The following is a 24,222-nucleotide window of genomic DNA, read 5'->3' as shown; positions in this document are numbered from 1 at the left end:
GTATTTTTATTTAAATACTTTAAATAATGCTTCATATCCTTTAATGTAGGAAGGTAAAGACTTAGAAAAATAGTTTAATAGTTAAGTGTTTCAATTAGGACTATAGTGAAATAAAGCCCTTTTGGTATTTAAGTTTAGGTGTTCTCTATTTTGGTAAATAAATCTTAAAATAAGCTAGTTGGGTCAAAAACTCGGAAAAGGCCCTCCTTACGAATATTGTATATTTGTGATCCACAATGGCAAGAGTTTTTAAGCCAAAGGAGTCTTGCTTCAATTTGTTTTTACTAAAATAGACTACTTTTTAAATTTATTAACAAATGAATTTTATTTACTATAGTTATAATAAAAATATTAAACTAATCAACATGTTATGTCTAACTAAATATATTAATTAGTTCAGCATTTTTATCTGATTATAAAATATTTAATTGATTATTATTTTATATATATAAATTTTTTTAACTTAATCGTTTAAAAAAAAATTAACTAATGATAAAAATACTGAACTGATTAGTAATTTTAAAAATATTGATTAGTTTAATATTTTTGCTAGAACTATACTGAATTAGATCTCGTTTAATAAGTTTGAAATATAGTCTTTTATAAAAAAAGAGTTCTAATTTGGTCAAAAACTCCTAACAGCGGTTTCGGTCGTCCTCCTGAGAAACCCTGTCACGCGACGCGAGGGCATCACTCGAGCTCTCGAACCACAAGAAGAGCAGAAGAAGAGAGGAGGAAAAAGAAAATGTCGGAATCGTGGCCACCACACGACGACGCGGAGCGGCAAGCAGGCGATGGTATTTCCGAGGCGCTGCCGCCTCTTCCTCCTCCCAAGCCTGTCATTCTCGCCGATCTCAACGTCGATCCTCCCGAGAGCGACGGCGAGGATTGCAACCTCGCACCTGTTGCCGACATCTCCGCCAAGTATTTCCTTCTCTCTCTTGATTTTTGTTTGTTATTTTGTAGATTGAATCTTCCCCTCCTACAATAACAGTATTGTTTTTTTACTGTTTTCATCGGAAGTGTATGTTTGTAATGAAGAAAAAAAAGCTAAATGTATGCCTCCGTGCCTGTAGGATTATATATTTTTTACTTTGTTTTTTAAATAAAAAAGTCAAAACACTTTTTTGATCAACTGGGGATTGTACCAATTCGTTAGAATAGAAGTTTTAGGTGGAGGACGACGAATTGAGTAATAATTGATAGTTTTTTCCTTGTAAAATGTGAGAAGAAGAGCGTAAGCACAGAAGCTATAATTCAGTGAATCTTATAATAGGGTTTGAGCGGCTTCTTGTGAGAAGCGAATTAGTAGATAATGGGTACTTTCGATTATCTGTTTAGTTACGTATGACTATCGAGAAATACTGAACAGACTTATGTGGAAATTATGGGTTGAATTGATCCTCCATCTTGTTCATCGTTGAGAAAATCGACGAGATTAGAAATTGTCTATCATTCACTTCTTTAGCATTCCTCTCTCATAACCTTCTTCACTTGAGAAGGACATTGAAATACTTTTCCGACATCTCTTTCTGGTTAGAAATTTGAAAGCTCTAAAAGGTGAAGTTTCAAAGCAAGGATTGCCATGCTGGTCTTTGCTCTCCATGACACGTACTGTGGAATGTGCCATGCTGAGCTAGCATGTTGCATTGCCTTTATATGTTCAGAAAGTAAATCTTTAAGCCTTTTAGGGGCTAAGTTGAAGTCATCTAACACTCGGTATTGATGTAATACATGCATGCTCACAGAAATTGACTTAAACTTTCCAGCTTTTTTTTTTCCCAGATTTTCTGAAGATAGGTCCATTAACTTTTGGAAAATCAAAATTCTCTATTGATTTCTGAATTTGAACTTTTGAAGTATAATGCACATAGATCAAATACCAAAAGGAGAGGGGTAGCAAATGGAATGAAAGAAATGCCAAATTGGGTCTCATTGAAGTCAGATATGTTTAAATAGCTAGTGGTGTGGGTCGACACGGTCGTGTGAGCACAAGGGAGTATCGATGTACTTCGCCCATATCAAAGTAGGTAATTTATTGACGTGATATGTAGATATGTATGGACTTGTGCCAGTCGACATGGCAATCTATGTTTCAAAGAGGTTTATTTTTTTCCAAACCATCTAGATTTGAGTCTAACTACCTTTGCCATGATCAAAGAGACTCCTAAGGTGAAAGTATTAGAAAGCCTTACAAAGCTCCTCCTGATAATGGACCACTTTTGAGGTCTCTCTTTTGAGAGGGATTCATCTTAGTTTTTCTTTTCTAGATAGAAAGTAAAAGATTTGTGAAACAATGTATCATTGATGCCAAAGCTGGATCGATTCTATTTCTTAAATGTGTACTTATGCCAGTTTGATGGAATTCTTTGCCACGTAATGGAGTAAGTTGGTATGACATGCGCATCTTTATGCTCTCTATTACTGTATTACCACTCTAACATCTCACCAACTTTTATTTCCTTCTCATGCTTACTGCAGTAATGATGAAATCAATATAGTCAAAAATACTATGATGACAAAAGATTCTGATCTTGTTGAAGGTGAAGGTAAAAATATTATCAAATGGAGAATTGCTATAGGAACTCAATAGTTACCATCTCAACCTTGAAATTTCTGCAGATCCTGATCATCATTGTCAAGGGGCTTCCTTGTTACGTGAGGAAAAAGTCAGCAGTCTGAAAACAGTGAGTTTCTATTTCCAAGCTGTATGTTTATCCTTCTTATATGAACTTTGATCTTCTCAGAAGATTCAAAGTTTTGAATATTGGTGAAGCATTTCTTTTCCATTGGGATGGAGAAGCCAAGGTGTTCATTGAGATCAAGATCTTGTGATCATTAACCCAAAACTGCAATCATGCCTGTGTGAGCTGCAGGCCTTTTAGAATACAGGGTGTGTCTTAACTTTTATAAACAATAACTGATTACAATGAGTTTCCGGTATTATGTGCAAATGGTGAAACTTCCTAAATCTAGTTTGATTATACAACATGAATGGATGAAAGGTTAAACACACTGGAAAAAAAAACAAGAAATTAATGAGCGAAGGCCATTAGATGACAGTAAAGAAGATAGACAAGCTGGGTTGAGTTGGTCACAAAAGAAGCTGATAGGTTACGAAATGATTCTTTCAGGATCTAGATTTATTGTAGGAAGCAATCTGCGTAACCGATAGAAAATATTCATCAAATATTCTCCTATAGTTAGAAAATTACGAAACTAAATGGAATCGATCCGTAACTCCTTGAACTACGTTTTTCGTATTTACGTCCTTTGCAGATTTGATTTGCAACTGGGACAAAAACATGATATAATGTGGATGATGGTGGTGGTAACGGATGGAGTGGATGTTAGGGTTATGGATGATAATGGAGATAAGAGTGGATAATTAATGTTGTTTAAAGGATAAAAACGAAGGGGGAGAAGTGATCGAGATCCCAAGGAAGACGGAGGACTCGACAGATGAGGGAGATTAGAAGTTAGGAGAGACCTTGCCAACGGTAAAGGTGATAGGTTGGTGAAGAGGGAGGAATGAGATTAGGATAGAGAGAAGATAGAGGCAAGAAACCAATATTCCAATAGTATTATGATTTAGCTGCCATCCACACTTTTATAGAGGCTAGCCAATAAGCCAAAATAACAATTATTAACCCTAATTCTAGTGAATTCCCGCCGATCGCGTTCGAACGTACAAAATGTGTTCTTTGTCAATGTGAACGTGATGCAGATGTTCAAACGTGGTGTTCGAATGTGCCCGGCCGCATTAGAACGTGCATTTCACGTTCTCTATTTTTGAACCTAATGCAGGTGTTCACAAAGGCATTCGAACGCATCCCCGTCCGCGTTTGAATGCAACCTACAAAAAATTTATTTTAATAAAAATGAATAACTAATGCAATAAGAAAAGATTTTAACTAAGTGTATCAGAAGCTAGTAACAATTGGTTCCCAACAGAAAATTTGCCTATATGTGATCTTTGTAGTTTTGCTACCTATAGACTTTGCTGAGCGATTTGTAGCAAAAAGCCCTTTAATTTTTTAATTGGCAAAAATAGGATTGCCTATTATTAAATTGCAAATTTACGCCTTTTAGAACTAATTTATCTTTTCTCTAACTTAACTCAATTGTTTAATCTCGATGCGCATATTGTTAAAAACTAGAGTATACCTTTTGTATAAGCGATGCGTATAAAAATCACTACCTTTAATAATAAACAATAATAAAATTTTAAATTAAATAATATTAAGATTTTCTATAATTTAAAGCCAAAATTTACTTATTTGGGTCAAAACAAGGCTGAGCTGCAGTTGGCTTGTAACCCACCCAACCATATATTTAAATGGATTGGGCTAAAGGCCCAATCCAATTAAGTTAGCTGAATTGGGTTGAGTCCCTTGGATTCGAATCCAACCCGACTTGAATCCATCACTTAAGGGATGAAGGCGAGACTCGGGTTGTCTGAGTCTGCCTCCATCCTGAAGGGACTAATGAGAGAGAGAGAGAGAGAGAGAGAGAGATGCCGGTGGTCTTTGTCGCTGATAGTTCATAGGTTGTGCCTATGTTTTCCTTACATTCTCAACGACTTCAAAGAGGAGAGGGACATCGGCAATAGGGACTGGCGGTGGGAGGCCTTCCACCCATGGCTGATGGCGATTGGAGCCAGGAGGGCTCCAAAGGTGAATATCTATGATAGGAGGCTTGGTCAATTATATGTTTGTATTATATATGTCTATCTATTTATTATATTAAGAATGCTAGATTGCCTTGTTACCTGTCTTCTGCCTAGGCACTAAGTGGTTGGGTGACTGCTTGCCTCCCGCGGCTGACTTTCAAAACATTACTAGTACTTGAATCCAAGATATATGAACTGTTGCAATGCTTACTTGTTGGTCTATTAGATTCTACTTTGTATATCTTCTTATGAGGTTGATTTCAGTGTCAGAATGTATGTTTTTATAGAATCACTTAAGAATGTGTACTATAAATTGGTCTTTGTTTATAGGGTTTGGTTCATGTGGCACGAAAGATGCCCAAGAATGCCCATGCACATTTTATACTGGGTTTGATGTATCAGAGGCTTGGTCAACCACAAAAGGTAAATTGAGTTCTGTTTTGAGTTTTTAACACAAGTATTACCTGTTATTGCTATGAAATCTATTTTTTTTGTTTTTGGCTTTTGTTAATCCTCAGGCAGTCTTGGCCTTTGAAAAGTCATCTGAGATATTATTACGAGATGAGGAGGAAGTCCAAAGACCAGATTTGCTCTCATTAGTGAGGATAAACCATGCACAGGTGCATTAGCTTATGAGTTGAATCATTGCCTTTTGCATCGCTGGATCTTTCTTTTCTAATGCTGTTTATAGGATGTATAATTGAACACTAATCTTAGTATTAATATTGTTTTTAATGCAGTGCATTTTGCAAGCAACTACTGGGGATAGTTCTGATAAAGATATTGAAGCAAGTGAACTGGATGAAATCCTTGTGAAATTGAAGTGTTCCTTGCAATCAGACGCCAAACAGGCAGCTGTTTGGAATACCCTTGGTCTAATACTTCTTAGAAGTGGTCGTCTGCAGGTGCCCTTGTACCAGTGATGTTTGCATATATTTATATTTTTGATCATCTAGCAACATTTACTTGTTATTATGATTTGCTTTTTGCTAATTTTGTCTCACTTTGTCCAGAGTGCTATTTCGGTATTATCATCTCTCTTGGATCTTGCTCCTGATTATTTGGACTCCCTTGCTAATCTTGGAATTGCTTACCTTCAGAGGTACAATGACTAGAATGGCCTTTTGAATTCTCTACTTGTAATGACTTGTTTCATATTTTCTTTCTCTTGGCTTTTAGTTGATGCACGCATAATTGGTCTAAGTTGAGCTCTCACTCAAGTTCTGAAATTCCATGGAAAATCAACCAGAAACCTCTATTTTTATTTTTCTAGGCATATTAAGGAGTTCCCATTATCTTGTGAAAACTAGATTACTTGTATTTTATTCTAATGTCTTTGTTCTTTCAATATGTGTGTGGGGACCCTAGATCCTTCTGCTTGTAGATGGTTGAGGTGTAACACCCACCTCCAAATATACGTGGCCCTCACGTGAGTAGAACCCACATGGTTTTCACGTGACTTGTTGATCAATGTTTGTACATAATATATAGTATAAAATATAATATTTTTATAAATTAAATAAGCTAAATGGAGTTTAAATTACCACAGGTTACAATAAGTTCCAAAATACGTATTCATACACCTCATCAAGACAAATACCTGCGCAGAGGATACAATTCATATAATTTATTTTACAATACTAAAACAAATAAAAAAAAGTATAATCAGATTGTCACCAGCTCCTCCACTGACTCGGGGTTATCTACTGATTTGAAAAATATTTCCACCAAAGGTGGTGAGCATAAAGCTCAGCAAGTATAGATCTCTATAGTCCAAAAATAGGCTAACGAATGATGTCACATGGTACATATGTATGTCAACATGATTATAGTAATGCGTCCATATAACATATTCATATCAATAACTCACATGTATTAAATAAAAAATACATATGTATCATTTAAACTATTAAATCATTTATATCAAGCTTATATTGAGCCATAGCTATAATTATCATAACATGCTCAAAGAGCTATCAACCACATAATAAACATTAGCTCACACATCATCTCAAACATCAAGGAGGAATAGATAACTAGTGGTAATGCTGCCCATACATACTTGACGGTGCTGCATATGACTAATTGTCTGTGGCTACTAGACTAAAGATTCTAGTCATAGACCTATCATCATTAACATCATTACTGCTTTAGTAAATCATCGCACAAAGTATAATCATTACTTCTAGATAATCATCATAGAGAGCAGAATCATCGCATACAATCGAAAAGAGCTCACAGCTCAATAGACGCCTTGACCCTGTGTTATCGAGTACTGCTAGGTCTATTACCCCTACCTCTCAATCAATTTTAGATCACCTAGTGTCTAGTCTCAGTACTCGGCAGTGTTACGCTTGCTTAAACCAACGAACGCGGTGCTTGATAGTTTCCTCTTGACCTCCCAACCTTATGCATTGGCCGATATAAATATAGATAATAAATATACACTCTGCCCCCTAACCCTGGGCTGAGTGGATAAACGGGCATTGCCGAGACAAAACTTAACTATAGGGTGATATGTGCAGGTGGTGCAATGATTAATGTCATCAATCATAAGATATGCATATTGAAGATATCATAATAAATATTGCTCCAATAATCCATGAATAACTATGAAATAGTAAATTAAATATAATTATGCTGAACAGTGAATAAACATCTACCTATATATGATATGAATGCGATGAACTCATAAAGTAAAACATCACTTTAATATTACATTATTCCTATACTACAGAGAATTCACTTACCTGACATCGCTTCCAAGATAACTAACTCCAATTGCGCCACCGGATCCTCTTCGTATGGTAACGGATCTACTAATATGACGAATATAAGTGTTGATGAGTAACTCTAATCTTAATTTATACAATTAATTTAAATAATAGCAATAGGTTGTCACTAGGATTTCTATGTCGGGTTACAAGCATAAGATCTTCGAGTCCCAAACTATAGTCCACAATTCCTAATGGAACATCACTAACTCATGATTTGAAAGTGATGAATGTAACAATCTAATACTTAGGCCCCCATGTTTTTGGGTTTAGGGAAGGTCCCTAGTAACCAAACATTAAAATAACTTTATTTTCCTTAATCAAGTTCAGTCCTCAATAGATAATTAAATAATAATATATAAATTTTATTATTTTTTTAATTTGATTTCAATTTTACCCTTGACGTGACTTACATCTATCACTATAATGCCTTGTTAATTTTATCTCTTCTCTTTTTTCTCTCTCATCTCTTTTAAAATACTCAAATATTTATATTGTAAATATTATATTCTCATCTAATGAGAAGCTTAGAAATAAAATAAAAATTATAGGAAAATAGTATATATAATTTGAGTAGATAAAATATAATTATTTTTAAAATATTTTTACAAAAAATATCATTTAATATAGGTTTAATAAAAAATTATATAAAATAAAAGTAACTTGTCGGTTATTAAAAAGTGTGTAAAAACGTTGTTTTGTAGGCTTAAAAATAAATTTGCTAGTTTAAGGTTAACTAAATTGGCCGATTTGCGAGCTGATACGAACCGGGTCAGATCGGATCACATCAAAGGAAGATTAGGCTTAATGGATTGAGTTTAATTATCTTATTTGGTTATTTGGTTTAGTTAGAGTCTTAGTAGGTTAGGATTTTATTTAATTAGCTAAATCCAACTCTGCGCAGTTTCAGAAAAATATTCGTAGAATATTCTACAGATATCAAAATAATATCAAACCAGTTGGATAAGGTCGCCAACCTCCAGATCTACAACTTGGATATTCATGACTTCTCCAGATTCAGAATCTATCTGCGATAAAATGAAAGCTTAATCTGAGAGTTAATCGGAGAAGATAAGGAAGACTAGTTTAGTTGGTTTGTGAGAGTTAATCTGAGAGTTAACCTACTAAGATTCTAACTAAACCAAATAACCAAATAAGATAATTAGATTCAATCCATTGAGCCTAATCTCCCTTTGATGTGATCCGATCTGACCCGATTCGTATCACGAGTTTAGAAGGCAACAAAGGCTAGTTAATTGGCTTACAAAAGAAGCTAGCAAATGTTGTTTTGCGGGCTTAAAAGTAAAATTGTAGGCATACGGAAGAAAATTGCTATATAAATTAACCGTACACATCTAATGATTGTGTAATAAATATCACGTGATGTTTATTTTAAAAAAAATTAAAAAAATCGTGATGAGTCACTACTCTGACATTTGTAGGCTTATATGTTATATATTTGCTGGCATAATCGGATTATTTGGCTTAGAATGTGAAGTCTGCAAATAAGAAGAATAAGTCTGTATATTGAGACTTGTCAAATCATGTCTAATCTCATCATTACTGTCCTCTCTTCTCTCTCTCAACAAAGAAAATGGAGAGAGAACAATTCCGTTTACGGGCTTAATTGTAAGACATGTTCAGTTTGTAGACTAGATTTGCGGGCTTAATCGCTCTTAGTGTGTTCAGTTTGCAAACTTGATTTGTAGACTTATATAAAATACGTAAGGCTGCAAATATATCTCAAATATTTATTTAAACCAGCTTATTGTTATCATAGACACCATATAAGCCTGCAAATAATTTGAAAACTATAATTAAGTTCTCAAATGACTATTATAGACACCACATATTCATTTTAGGCCTGCAAACATATCTCTCATATTTATTTAAGCTTGCAATTTACACTTAAGCCTGCAAATCAAGGTTCAAAAAATCGAGGTCGGGTTTAGGATCGGCCTTTTGAAAAGACAATACATATCGGCTGTATTGGCAGTATTAGTCGCCTAGATCGGATCAGACTTTTTAATTACAGAAAATTTTAAATATTATTTAAAAATACAAGAAAACTTCTACAAAATTAGAAAAAAGTTTACCAAAAATAAGAAAAGAAAAAAAGAAAAACTATGGTATAATGAAAATTGAAAAGAAGAAGATATTAGAAAGAGCATGAGTGAAAAATAATAATAAAAAAAACATGTAGTGAAGAAGAAGAAAAAGAAGAAGAAAAGAGAAGAAAAATGGAGAGGGTGGAAGAAATAAAAAAATTGAGAGAAATAAAAAAATTAATTAAAAAATTATATATCGGAATTCATCAGAGTTCGCCAAAGTTTGCTAGAGTTTGTCGGAGTTCACTGGAGCTAGCTTTCTCTGTAAGAGAAACAATGATTATATGTAATGAGAGATAAAAAATAAATAAAGAGTAAAAGAAGGAAAAAAAAAGTAAGAGAGAAAGTGAAAAGAAAGAGCGAAAGAGAGAAAGAGTTCGGATCGGGCCTGGATCGGGATCGGGTTCCGTCGATCCTGATCTAGATCGGCCGATCCATATTGGGATTGGCCGATACGATGAACCATGCTATAAATATATCTCCCATATTATTCACAAATTACACTTAAGCCCGCAAATAACTATTATCGATACCACATAAATAACTATTATCGATACCACATATTATTCATAAATTATAATAATGACTACCATCGTTACATGAGAAGGGTAATTTTGTCCATTAAATTTATATCTCATCTATTTCCCTCTAGAATCAACACTTTTTTACTTTTTCACATCATATTATAAATAATAAATACACTTTTAAACTAGTTCAGAACTAAATACCAAATTACCTTAAATTAGTTTAAGGTACCCAAATCAAGATTAAGAAATGAAACTAACTAATCGAGTTTGAGGTTTAGTCTCAAACCAGACGGGGCCTAGTATAACAAATTTATTAATATTATGATTTGAATTGTCAAACTAATATTTTATGTTTAATTAAATAACACAATTGTATATATTAATATAATTAACCCTGAGTTAAGGCATAGTATATTATTTAGTGAACTAAAGTAGTGATTAAATGGGGTACAAACTAATCAGCTACTCTTTGTTAATGATGTCAATGATGATAAGCTAAATAATTATTTAATGCATATTTAACATTAATAACAAATATAACAATCATATAAACTTAAAGGCAGCTCATACACCTAATGTTATGATTATAATAGTGATGGTACAACAATAAAAAAAACAACATAACGTCTAATGGTAATTTCCTTAATTAATAAAATTGTAAGATAATTTTTATTATGAAAGTAGCCAGGACAATAGAAAAAGACAATTTAAAAAGAGCCTATGTAGGCACTAGGCTTGCAACCCAATACTTAGGCAATTAAAGTGAAGTGGGTAAAAAGGGCCCTACACCTAGATAAAAGGAGGAAGAATACTCTTTCTGATGTGGCACGGGATTAACACTGACAAAAGCCAGAAAAGAGCTCATAAGATAAATAATGAGTTCTTATGGTGAAATTTTACTAGGGAATCAAGGGAGCCAGCAAGGGGTACGAATACGATGATGATGATGAGGCGAAGATATTTGGGTAGACATGAGGTTGAACGGGGGTGATAAGCCAATAAATTTCGCTAGTAAAGATAAGATGCAAAAGAGAAGCTAAACACAAAATACTTAACAAAAATGAAGTTATCTTGTAGAGATGATAGATCACATACCAATGAGTTCGATGGTGGTTAAAAGGGTGTAATGATGCTCCGTCGGCAAATAATTGTTGTTGCAATCTTGGTTGGGAAACGGATGAGTTGGAGAAGAAGAGATAGGAAACAAGGAGAGCCCCCTTAAAAGAGATGGGAGAAGAATAATAAGAAAATAAATCTAAGGTTTTAAAGATGATAAATCTGAAATCTAATTGGGGATTTTGGATGTTTATCACCCACAAAAATAGGAACATGTGGAGAGTGGGGGATGATACTATAGCGCCATAATTCCCAGTTTCGGCCGATCCTGAGTGAGATCAGTCGAAACAGATGGGGATCGGCCATAGCCGATCTCGATCTAGGCTGAAACCTGCTGGTTTCGGTCCTGCTGCAGCAACTGTGGCAGGCCAACTACAGCAGGCAACTGTCAGTTGTTGTTGACAGCAATTGCTGTCAGCTGCTGTTGGCAGTTGCAGTAGGCTGCTGATAGCAGCTGCCAGCAACTGTTGCTGCTGACAGCAGTTGCAGAGAGAGGGAAAGAGGAAAAGAGAGAGGAAAAGAGAAAGAGAGAGAGAGAGAAAGATAAAAAAAAAGAGATAGTGGAATAGCTCAGACTAACAGTTAGAGGGATAGGAAAGAAGAGAGGGAAGAAGAGAGATTTTTACTTTTTAGGCTTTATATTTGAGTAATTATTATTTCTTATTTTCTTATAATTTTTTCTAAATTTTTAAAAATTTCTCAATATTTTTAAATAATATTTAGAATTTTATTTAATTAAAATAATCTAATCCGATACAAGCGGCTGATATGGCCGATACGGCTAATACGTATCGTTTTTCTAGACGGCCGATTTCGATTCCAATACCAATTTTTGGAACCTTGTGTAGTGCACACGTTGTTTGTTTATTTGTTGTACAATGTGAAGACAAGTATTTGAGTCAACGTCTTTAACTTCCTTTTCATAAGCTCTTTTCAAAAGGATTTGGGGTACTGTGTCCTAATTCTATGAGCTTGAATTATGACCATGTATACCTTGATACTAGTTCTAAAAGAGCTTGGTCTGGGCTGTGTCAGGTTTGACCACAGGCAAACCCATTTAAATTGAAGTTAAATAGGGATTTTGGTTTGGATCTAGTCACCCACTGAACCCAACACAGTACTCTCTCTCTCTCTCTCTCTCTCTCTCTCTATCTCTCTCTCTCTCTCTCTCTCCATTTGCTCTGAAGCCTCCTGTCCGTTCATGCCATCACTTCTCTAATGCCTCCCCTTCTTTCAATGTTGGCATGGTGACTGTGCCCGACAGCACCATGCATGCTGCCTGGCACGTCTCCTGCTGTCAAAGCAAGTAAATCCTTGGATGGGTTTGCCACTTGTTATAATCTTCATTCATTTATCCATTTGTCAGTTATACACTGTAATATTTCTTGTTGTTAGATTTCATTTCTTATAGTAAATTGAATCTGAATTACTCAAAGGAATACCTTTCAGTGGGAATTTGGAGCTTTCTGCCAAATGCTTTCAAGATCTTGTTCTAAAAGATCAAAATCATCCTGCTGCCTTGATTGATTACGCTGCTCTCCTATTATGTAAATATGGAACAATTGTTTCAGGTAAGACATTGATGCATTGCGTTCCATCAAGTAATTTCCCTTACCTGTTTGGTGCATGGCAGCTAATTTCAGGTTCTTCTGTATGCTTATTTTTAGACGGCTTTCATCTCTCTAGTGTCTATTGGAAGTTATTTCTTCTTTCTTGTATGTCTATTGAGTACATTATTGTTGTTCATGTTCACCAACTTGTTGATTTGCAATTGAATATAGACTATGACATTTTTTCTGTTATTCATTTTGTAATGTAAGATGGATTATATTTGCCGCAGATTTTTTGCATATTTATTTCAGCATCAGATGCATTCCTCTCTTTTCTAATGGGAAAGGCATGGCATCACCTATGCCTCTTAATAATTTTACTTTTGAAAGTTGAAATCCCTTTATGAATTCAAATAAGAACCTTATATTCTATTGTGATGCTTCTTAAAATTATATCAGGGGTCCAGTGGGAAGTTCCTTTTTGCCTTTGGAGCTCTGAACACACTATACTCAGTTGTCTTTTGCATTTGCGTAAATAAGTTTAGGAAGGAAAGTTGTGTCTGTTAGATGCTAATAGCTGAAGAGGGAGGAAAGAACAACCTGAGTGTCCGATGTACAATTTTCTGCGTAACATATCTTTTAATGGAATTCATTATGAAAATATTATGTCATTAACTATTCTATCATCTTTTTCAATGACTCCTACTATCATCTTTAGGAACTACTTCCTTATCCTTGCTAATATTGTTCTTGAAGGAATTCCGCAGATGCCATACTTGGGCTACTAAATAAGCTAGTAGACTTTGCCATTATGTATATCTCATTTGATTAGGATTAAATCATCTTTGGTTCTCTCATTTCTATGGCGATTTATACTTTCTTTGCCTTTTGCGGTGTGTGAATTCCATCCAAGATGACTTTCTAGTTACTGATTACTTCTCATACTCCTTAAATGAATGAGGCAGGAGTTTTTGGCCACATAGAAGTTGGTTAAATTATTTAATGGCCTGATTTGATTTCTTTAGGAGAAGCCATGAAACTATAAGGTGATTGTAAATCTGTTTTGAGAACTCCAAATTCGGTTGCTATCAACCAACGTTTCAGAGTAACCCAGCAACTTGCTTTCGGATATAATATGCTGACTGACACAGGCTAATAAAACTTACATCTGATTGCTAGGTTATAGGGTTTAGAACTTTATGAGCAGCATATTGGGCACTAATGTATTGGCAAGAATGTTAGACCATAAAGAAGCTATCATATCTCATTTAAGTTGGGCCAGTCTGTTTCTGGGGTTCCATAACTTGGGCCTTTATGTTCATAATGACGTCATGCTTTTGGTATTTCGGAAAAACAAATCTTGATCGAACCCCTATTTGCCAAATGGATACAATCTGCTCATGGTAAAACTTTATATGAGTTTGATACATTTAGTTAGGATTTTTTCTTATTGCATTAGTTATTTATTTTTATTAAAATAAAATTTCTGTAGGTTGCGTTCGAACACAAGAGGGGTCGCGTTTGAACGCCTGCATTAGGTTCACAAATACAGAGGACGCGAAAAGAGCATTTGAACGTGGTTGGATGCTTTCGAACGTCGCGTTCGAATGTCTGCATTGCATTTGCACATATAGAGAACGTTTTTTGTACGTTTGAATGCGATTGGGCCCGTTCGAACGCGATTGGGCGTGTTCGAACGCGATCAGCGGGATTGCACTAGTATTAGGGTTACTTATTGTTATTAGGGCTTTTGGCTAGCCTCTATAAAGGTATGGATAGCAGCCAAATTCATAATGCTATTGGATTATTGATTTCTTGTCTCCTATCTTCTCTCTATTCTCTCTCCCTCCTCCCTCTTCACCATTCTTCCATCTTTACCGTTGGCAAGGTCTCTCCTAACTTCTAATCTCCCTCGTCTGTCGAGTCCTCTCTCTTCTTTGGGATCTCGACCACTTCTTCCCATTCGTCTATATCTTTTAATCACATCCACCATCCACCATCCACCATCCACCATCCACCATCCACCATCCACCATCCACCATCCACCATCCACCATCCACCTTTATCTCCATACCCATCCATAACCCTAACATCCACTCTACTCGTCACCACCATCATCACCCGCATTCTTTCATGTTTTCGTCCCAGTTTCAGTTTGAATTTGTGAAGGTCGTAAATACGAGAATTGTAGATCAGGGAGTTATGGATCTAATCTACTTGGTTTCGTAATTTTCTGACTACCGGAGAATATTTGGCGAATATTTTTTCATGGTTGCGCGGATTGATTCCTAAAATAAATCTAGATCTTGAAGGAATCGTTTCGTAGCCTATCTTTTGATACTGTAACCCACCAGGGTTCAATGTACTCTTATCTTCAACGAGAGGCCTGGCATTCAATGCAAGTTGAAACATATGGTTACCTGGATGGTTGAATGCTGTTAATGAGAATAGTAATTCACTATTCTTAACAGTAGGCCCTGGGATTTCTTGGTTCATCATGCTATTGCTCTAGGTTTGCATACAAATACATTGATTTTAGTAAAAGGTGCTTTAGATGCACATGGTTCGAAATTAATGCCGGATAAAAAGGATTTCGTTTATAGTTTTCCTTGCGACGGCCCAGGACATGGCGATACTTGTGGTATTTCTGCTTGGGATGCATTTTATTTGGCAATTTTTTGGATGTTAAATACCATTGGATGGGTTACTTTTTATTGGCATTGGAAACACATCACATTATATCAGGGTAACGTTTCATTAATGAATCCTCCACTTATTTGATGGGATGATTAAGAGATTATTAATGAATCCTCCACTTAGTCTAGTTGGATTAGCCCACTTTTTTGTGGGTTATATATTCACTTATGCAGCTTTCCTAATTGCCACTACATCAGGAAAATTTGGTTGATATTTATTATTATTTTTATGTACTATATCAGCAACAATTTCATTTGTTTCAATAAAGAGGGAGGATCCGCCTTCTTATATTTTTACATTTAGGATCTGAACTGTATCATTGATAATAATGGAACTGAACATTATATTATGGCAAAAAAAAAGTTTGATTCAGAGGGAGAACATACGGGCAGAAATTAGCACAGAAATATCATTTGATTCGTCAATCCTCAAGATAAAAGAAGCAAAGTTTCATCGTTGAGTGAAAAATTGGAAATTAATGGAAAATCGCAATCCCCACCAAGTAATAGTGCACCTATATGTCTTCATCGACGCTGTTTTGACTGGAAGACCTAGAGCTAACTATCGAGACTTTGGGCTATCCAGACACGTACTTCGAGAAATGGTTCATGCATGTTTGTTACCAGGTGCAACAAGATCAAGTTGGTAAGGACAAAGACTTAGGCTATAGGTTCCAAACTCCCAATGTTCATGAGTATGGATCTTGTGACATGTTTGAAGTGCATAAGCCATGTGCTACCTCAAACATGCTTGGTGTTTCCCAATACTTATTGTTTCATGTAGCATAACAAGCCACAAAAATGATTTGTTGTTCAACGGTAAGTACCATGTCAACAAGTTGTCAGTATGTTATGTGCTGAATTATATGCATTATGCTGCTTGGCACTTAGAAGTTGAAATATTGCAATCAATATTGTTTTGTGACACAAGATTCTAACCCTTTGTGGAGAATAAATGGAGTAGCAATCTGGTATTTGTGTTGTATTGACAACATAATTTTAAGCTTGACATGCCAACCCAAATGCAACATCTTTTACTCGTATAACCATGTTGTATTTAAATATTTGACCTTGATACAACCCAAATGTGACATGAATATGATATGAACATGATTTGAACATGACAAGAACAGAATAATTTATAGGGGTTGAATTGGGTTAAGTGGTCTTAGAATGGAGATACGAGTATGACCCATTTAATATTCATGTTAATCAGGTCAACCTGTTAATGACATGAACCTGTTTATGTTGGTCATGAGGAGAGAAGCCACCCTTAAGTATAATTAGAAATATTATTTACACTAACATGAGTACGATCAATTTAATATTTCTATTACATAGCTCAGCACATTTTTGACATGAATCTATTAATCTATTTTTAGGGTCTTGGGATGTGCCTTGTGTTAACATGTTGGGAGGAAAATTGCCACCATTAAGCATAACTAGAATTATTATTTGCACTTTATTATAGTGGTTGAATTGGTTTAAGCGGGCTGAGAATGGAAATATGAGTATGACCCATTCAATATTCATGTTAAATGGTCAACCTGTTAATGACATGAAACCTTTTTATGTTGGTCATGAGGAGAGAAGCCACCCTTAAGTATAGTGAGAAATATTATTTACACTAACACGAGTACCATCAATTTAATATTTGTGTTGCATAGCTCAGCACATGTTTGACATGAATCTATTTACGTATTTATAGTATCTAGTATCTAACCCATTTAGGGTCTTAGGATGTGCCTTGTGTCAACATGTTGGGAGGAAAATTGCCACCAGTAAGCACTAGAATTATTATTTTCACAAAGTTAGAGCATTTTGCATTAAAGCATTCAAACATATTTCTTATATTGTTTAAGAAAGGAAATACACTAACAGGAAACCGTCAACCTAACATATCAGAAGATCACCTAAACTAGTATTGGTAGGGGTTCTCAATATCATTTGGAGGTCATTTTTGTGCAGCTCTTAATTAGTCCATAAATAAGAATTTATCTGTTATTGTACATGTTTATGACTATGTCTTGATGATATGGTTATAATGCTTCTTCTGTAACCCTAGTTTCATGCGTCACATTAATATCCTTGATTCTTTTGAATTTTGATCCTCAACACTAATTTAGCTCTTCTTATGAACTCGAGATATCTAATCCTTGCAGTTTGCAAACTGGTCTTTTGATTTTACTGTTCTTACTGATTCTCTGTCTTATTCACATATATATTCCCCATTGTCCTTAATTATACAGCATTCATGTACCTACTACAGTGTACAGAATATATCTTCACATAGGAATGTCTCAATCACATGAAATCCATGAACCAGTCTCCATTTTCTCCAAAGTACATTACTTAGAAGAACATTGTTTTGGAAAATCTGGATCCCTGTCAGTTAAGATATTGCGAGAGTTAAATGGATAATAAGTTTATTTGTTGGAACAGTTCAAAGTCTTTGCTGGAAGCAGGACTTGTTCTATCTAATGATGATTTGATAACATAATAATTATTCTATGTGGAGTGGCTTTAAACATTCTGCATAAATATGTTGGTTATCTTCTATTAGATAATTGATTCTCTGCGTGAACTAGGTAGAGTTGCAAGGATGTTTTAGCAAGTGATCAGGCTATTAACTCTGTACCATGTCGACTTTCAGGTCCAGGTGCCAATGCAGGCGAAGGGCCTTATCCACATCAAGTTGAAGCTATAAAAGTAGCAAAGGAGTGCTTAATAGCGGCGGTGAAGGCTGATCCTAAAGCTGCACCAATTTGGGTGAACCTTGCGAATGCCTATTATGTGGCTGGTGAACACCGGAACTCAAAGAAGTGCCTGGAGCAGGTAGTAACATGCCATTGAATGATTTTCTTTTTGGAACATCTAATATACGTTTTCAAGGCCATTGTTGAAATTTTATGAGTTGATTTTAAGTTGATCTAACCAACGATGGTCGTGCCACAGGCACGGACCATACCGACCACCGGTCGTCACGGCACGGCACGTGTTGTTGACATTTGCTAGTCGTGCTGTAAGAGTAGGAGAGAAAAAGGTAAGGGATACTTACCTTCGCCTTTGCAGTCGCTGTCGCCATTGCTCGCCGCTCGCCGATCACCATTGTTGTCGCTTGGTCGGGTGCCCTAGCTTGAGAGAAGAGAGAGATCAAGAGAGAGAGAGAGATATCAAGAGAGGGGGGGGGGGGGGGGGGGGGGTGATCCGGACCCGCAATTAAGTTTTTAACACCCCTCTTTCTCTCTCTTGATTTCTTTTCTCTCTTGGGTTAGGGCATTCAACGAAGCGACGACGACAATGAGTGGCGATCGGTGATGGGGTAGATGGTGAGCGACGAAGCTATTAGGAGGGGTGCCATGTGACACGCCCGGCACGGCCATCCATGGATCTAATAATAAAATTCTAGTTAATATTTTCTAAAGTTTTGTTGTCAGAGATGAATTAAGGGAGTGTATAGCTTAGTCTTTGACTCAAGAATTAAGGGCACCCGACGAAGCGACGGCGATAGCGAGTGGCGATCAGTGACGAGGTAGATGGTGAGCAGCGAAGCTATTAGGAGGGGTGCCATGTGACACCGCTCGTGTCACGTGCCAGTACGCCGCCGGCATAGCTATCTATGGATCTAATAATAAAATTTTAGTTAATATTTTCTAAAGTTTTGTTGTCAGGGATGAATTAAGGGAGTGTATAGCTTAGTCTTTGACTCAAGAATTATTTTTTTCATTACTTTTTAGCCTTATTGATTTCCTATGAGAATTATCTTTAAATAGCTACAATTGGATTCCAGGTAGTAGTAATGAAGTTCTAGTTTTGCCTAGTAACTTTATTGTTAACTCCATATCCCCAAATTTTATCTAGTTTGTTGGATAATTTTTTTTTATTGATTAATCCTTTTTATGCTCCTGGCGAAATGCCTACCATTTATCATTAAATTTGTTGTGTCCTTAATGTTCTACTCTGTGAGGTTTTATTCATTCTTCATATTGGATTCTGTGGAAGTCATGTAGATCATCTGTTACTTCTTTTCTCCTATGGATGTTTTCCTTGAACTTCCCATGTCATTGTATAAATCTTTTAAATGAGTGTCATTTCATAAGCTTTTACCTTGTGGTGCAGCCACCTGTTTTGATTTTGGTGAGGGGGAATGGATGCAATTATTGTTTTTCTTCTTTTTCTTTTTCTTTCTTTTATTGCAAAAAATAATAGCCTAGTTACTTGAGTGGAGAAATGATATTGCCTTTCAGCTTTAAGATTATTCCTTCTTACATGTAATTGTTGGACTTTAGTACCATATATTTTTTTGTGTAATGTCCTTTTCTTTTCATTTAATATAGATTTGGCTTTGATTGCTGGAACTTTTATGTTCTCCATTGATTTCTAATTTCTATATAGTTCCTTAGTCTCTACAATCTCTACATATGGACATAGTATCAATGATGGTCGTGCCACTATTGGTTCGGCACGCCCCTGCATGCTAGTGACGCTTTTATAATAAAATAAACTTTTTAAGATATTTATAGATGTTTTTGGATCTTTGGTATGTCAATCATTAGTTTTTGGTTTAAATATATATATATATATATTATAACTTATATCATGTGTTTTATCTTTAAATTATTTTTGTAAATGACCTTATTTTATTAAAGATAAAGTAATAGTTAAATATAAATATTATTCAACACATAATATGATTGAATAAATTCATTAAAATTAATATTAATGACTGAACATTCTATAATATAGTTGAATATTCCATAATAAAATTGAACACATAATATTAATTGATAATAGTTCAATGATTAAAATTAATATCTAGGTGAACGTAGAACGACGAGGAGGATCGAAGGCTTTATTTGCTAACACAAGAATAACATGAGAATGTTGCATTAAGTATTGTCGATATTATTTTTATTGATAGTATTGCTTGTAATGTCTCACATAGTCTTCATATAAATAAAATTTTTGTAATTGCCTTATAATATGATATAGATAATTGAACATGCACAAGAACGACCAACACTAGCACGGGCATAAGCATAGGCACACCATAAACATCTTGTAGGTGCACATATTCTAATGTCTTGTTACCTACAAACTCAAGCCCTATAAAAATAATATCTCTGAGAAGGTTGGGTAACATGGATGTATGTCTTATCTTTATCATCACCATCATCAGACTGAGTTTCAGCATTATCACTATTATTATCATCTCTAGTTTCATCATCATCAATTTTATCTAAGCTTTTTAAATGATCACTTGATTAGTTGATTTGATAATGATCGATAAAAATAGAAAAATAAAAAAAATCTATTTCATCCTCACTTACAAAATGATTGTAATATGCTTAAAACTTAGTAATTTCTCACGACATTGATGGAGAAGTTCTTATTTTAAGTCGAGCAAGCAATGACTTTTTAGTGCTACCACTTTTAGGAAAAATAATAGAAAGTGAAGGCACAGAGGAAGTAGAATTATATATAATAGAATAATCATTAAAATGCCTTTTGAAATAACTTTAATAGTTACAGCACGAAAAACATAGTTATCTTGTTTATCTATATATAAACCATTAAAAATATAAAAAATCGGTCTTTTAAGTTGTGGTTCTAATAAAATGCCAAAACTAATAAGTAAAGAAAAATGTTCAAAATATTTGGCATATTTAGTTTCCATTTTTTGTAAAATATTATGTAAAGACCGATCATTTTTAAAAGAAAGAAAAAGTTAAATAATATTAACAAGTTGCATATCAACGATTATAATTGTAGAAGAATAAGAGCTTAACAACATATTAGTAGCATCAAAAAATGTTTTTAAAAATATTTTATTTTCTCTATATTTTGTCATTCTAAATTAGTTGGACATTCTAGTTCATTATTAATATCTAAAAAACATAAGAAATTATAGCCTTTTGATATTCGAATATTAATTCTAATATTTCATAAGTAGAGTTCCATCTATGTTTTACATCCAATTGAAGTTTTTTAGTTTTTAATCCACACTATTTACGCATATTTGTAAATGGTCTAGCTATTTTTTTATTAAAAATAATATGATGTATAATTTCTCTAATTTTATGAATTATCTTAGCAATTTCTTTTAGACCATTTTGTACAATTAAATTTATAATATGACACATGCATCTATTGTGCAATAATTCACCATTACAAAGCAAAGGAATAACATATTGAAGATTAGAAATTATGAAATAATTATTAGAAACATTATCAAGAATGAGAGAAGAAAAATCTTATTTTAGATATTATAACTTGTAAACTCTTGAATAATAGTATGAGAAAAATATTCACTAGTATGACTCATCAATCTTTTAAAAAATTATTTTTGTATTTTCTAATTATTATCAATAAAATGTGCTGTTATATATATAAAAGACTAACGTTGGCATTAAGCCTAAATATCACTAAAAAGAAATTCTAGATTTTAATTTTATAAAATCTGTAATTAATTTCTTTTTTCTTTAGCAAAATATTTGAAAACATTTCTTCTTATTGTATGACAAGAAATTCTTTTAAAAGCCAGAGTAAAACTTATTTGTAAGTTTCGGATCATCACTCATAACAAAAGATTTATTTCGATGAATAACATATTTAACTAATTCTTTACGAGAATTTTCATAATTTCATTGAAAATTAGAAAGATCTATAGAAGCACCTTAATTAAGCAATATTTGACCAATATCAAGTTGACATTTTTTATGTTTATCTTTAACATGCCTCATTAGGTGAGTAGTACCGTTCTTAGTTAATATGGAAAAATCATGACCATATTGAAGACATTTAGTTCTACAATTTATAATATTACTTTGGATATCTTTCGTTTCAATCTTTGTAATACTTCCAAACTTCGGACTTTAATATCTTAGAACTACCTGATGACGAAGCTAGAGTTTTCAAATTAAGTTGAGGTTAAGATGCAGATGTAAAATTAGTCTTCGCCCTCCGGTTGCGATTCTATAAGAGCATCAAAATGAATTTGTATTAACAAATAAGGAAATCACTTGTAACAATAATACCTTTATGCAGAGAGATCGTTTGCTCGCTTCTTGTTGACTCTTAATTAGCCTTAACCTATTATTGCAAGATTAAAAACCTTGAAGCCTTTTGATACGGTATCAGGTACAAAAAAATTTAGGTCAGGTGGATATTGACAATAGTGGTGGAAAGTGGTTTTGTGAAAGTGGAAAATGATAGGGTTAGACGGATGGAATGGCATGAGGAATTAGTTGTAGAAAGATAAAGGAGAGGGGAGAAGGTGGAGCCGCCCTTAGAGGAGGGGTAAGGCTCGGTTTGAGAAGGTAGTGGACCACAGCCTTCGATTGTCGTGGGTTGAGGTGAGAGAGCACGAGAGAGGAGCGAGAAGAGATTAGATTAGGGAAAGTCATTCATAGCCCAAGGTTCCCAGTATCAGGATTGTGATCGGTATCGACCGTCCAGAAAAACAATACGTATCGGTCGTATCAGCCGTTTGTATCGGATCAAACTATTTAAAAATGCAGAAAAATACAGAAAAATACAGAAAAATTTAGAAAAAATGACAGAAAAATAAGAAAACAAAATTTACTCACATATGAATTCTAAAACTTAAAAAATGTATTAACTTACTCAAAATTTAAAACTTTGATGAATATCGAGCTGGTTCTCGTAAATTTCTATAGTCTTCATTATCATAGTCACCATAAGTTTGTAAATATTGATATCTGGGATCTGATGCTCCAAAAAGTGATTCCATTATACTAGTCATATTGTATGGATCTTGTTATGTGACTTGCATCTGAGGAGGATAATAACCAGAATTTGGATCTTGTGCTTGAGAATACTGAGGATATTGAGGATAATAACTAGTATATGGATCTTGTGATGACTCCAAACAATAAATACTTAATGTACCATAATCATATGAAGCAATATTCTCATGACGACGCCGCTGGTATGTATATACATCCTTAGTTTTTCTGTCTTCAATCCTTATGCCTGCTTGACTTTCCTCAACAAATGTAGATGGAATGATCTCACTACCATATGTATCATCAGGACCATGATTAGTATTAGTAGGTATACTATCTCTCGCTACTGAACGACTCGTATCAGCCTCTGTCCTCGTCGTAGTCTTTTCCAATATCTCATCTAACCATGGGTTATCTCTGTTATCTAATAATCTGTCATCTATTTCTCTGATCCATGGAGTCAAGGGTCTTCTTCATCAAAAACATGATTTAAATCAATCAGTTTATTTTCTGCCTTGTTAAATTTCTTTTCCTCAATCTCATATTATAATGACAAAAACTAACTTCTCTAATCTTTCCATTGTCAATCAGTTGCGTATTTTTGTGTAGATTAAGGAGAAAGTAGTCAAATTTCTTTCACACTGTGATGAAGACACAGTTTGACTTAAAATCTTCTTTACTATTGCATCTAATTTGGTGCCTCCTTCTATCCATAGACCATTATTTAGTTGGAGTGTTATGAAATATAGCTGCAACTTTAGTAGTATTGAATTGCCCAGCTCTTAATCTATATCTCTCCATCTGAAATCAGAAATATATTATTGGCTTATTGCATACTGATTATATTGAAAGTTAAAACTTGAAACAAATAATAATAAAATTATTTAATTGAATCATAACTCACTTTTTAATCGCAAAAGATTTGTTTATGAATATCAGGCTCAAGCTTGCTGATTACCTTCTTAACCCCTAATAAGACTTCAATATTATTATTGACATTTTTAGAGAATGCAAATTTTGGATTAAGAAAA

The 24,222-nt window shown here is 34.3% G+C and overlaps 1 protein-coding gene across 4 annotated transcripts in view; it reads left to right on the top strand.

Annotated features, from left to right (window-relative positions):
* The first annotated feature begins 639 nt into the window (after positions 1-639).
* Positions 640-24,222, top strand: part of LOC140769037 (uncharacterized) — a 44,156-nt gene continuing 20,573 nt past the window's right edge. For 3 of the 4 annotated variants that reach the window (XM_073109563.1, XM_073109562.1, XM_073109560.1), the window contains exons 1-9: positions 640-924; positions 2,482-2,549; positions 2,623-2,687; positions 5,003-5,095; positions 5,191-5,292; positions 5,413-5,577; positions 5,686-5,774; positions 12,647-12,768; positions 18,097-18,278. In XM_073109563.1, coding sequence (XP_072965664.1) covers positions 746-924; positions 2,482-2,549; positions 2,623-2,687; positions 5,003-5,095; positions 5,191-5,292; positions 5,413-5,577; positions 5,686-5,774; positions 12,647-12,768; positions 18,097-18,278 — 1,065 coding nt within the window. In that variant the 5' untranslated portion in view covers positions 640-745. The remainder of the gene's footprint in view (positions 925-2,481; positions 2,550-2,622; positions 2,688-5,002; positions 5,096-5,190; positions 5,293-5,412; positions 5,578-5,685; positions 5,775-12,646; positions 12,769-18,096; positions 18,279-24,222) is intronic. The other variant, XM_073109561.1, reaches the window with a different exon arrangement.

This window comes from Typha angustifolia, chromosome 10 (assembly GCF_048772165.1).
Source record: "Typha angustifolia cultivar Huaian chromosome 10, ASM4877216v1, whole genome shotgun sequence".
Lineage (NCBI taxonomy): Eukaryota > Viridiplantae > Streptophyta > Magnoliopsida > Poales > Typhaceae > Typha > Typha angustifolia.
The sequence above is the reverse complement of the archived record's forward strand: the minus strand, read 5'-3'. Positions and strand labels throughout refer to the sequence as shown.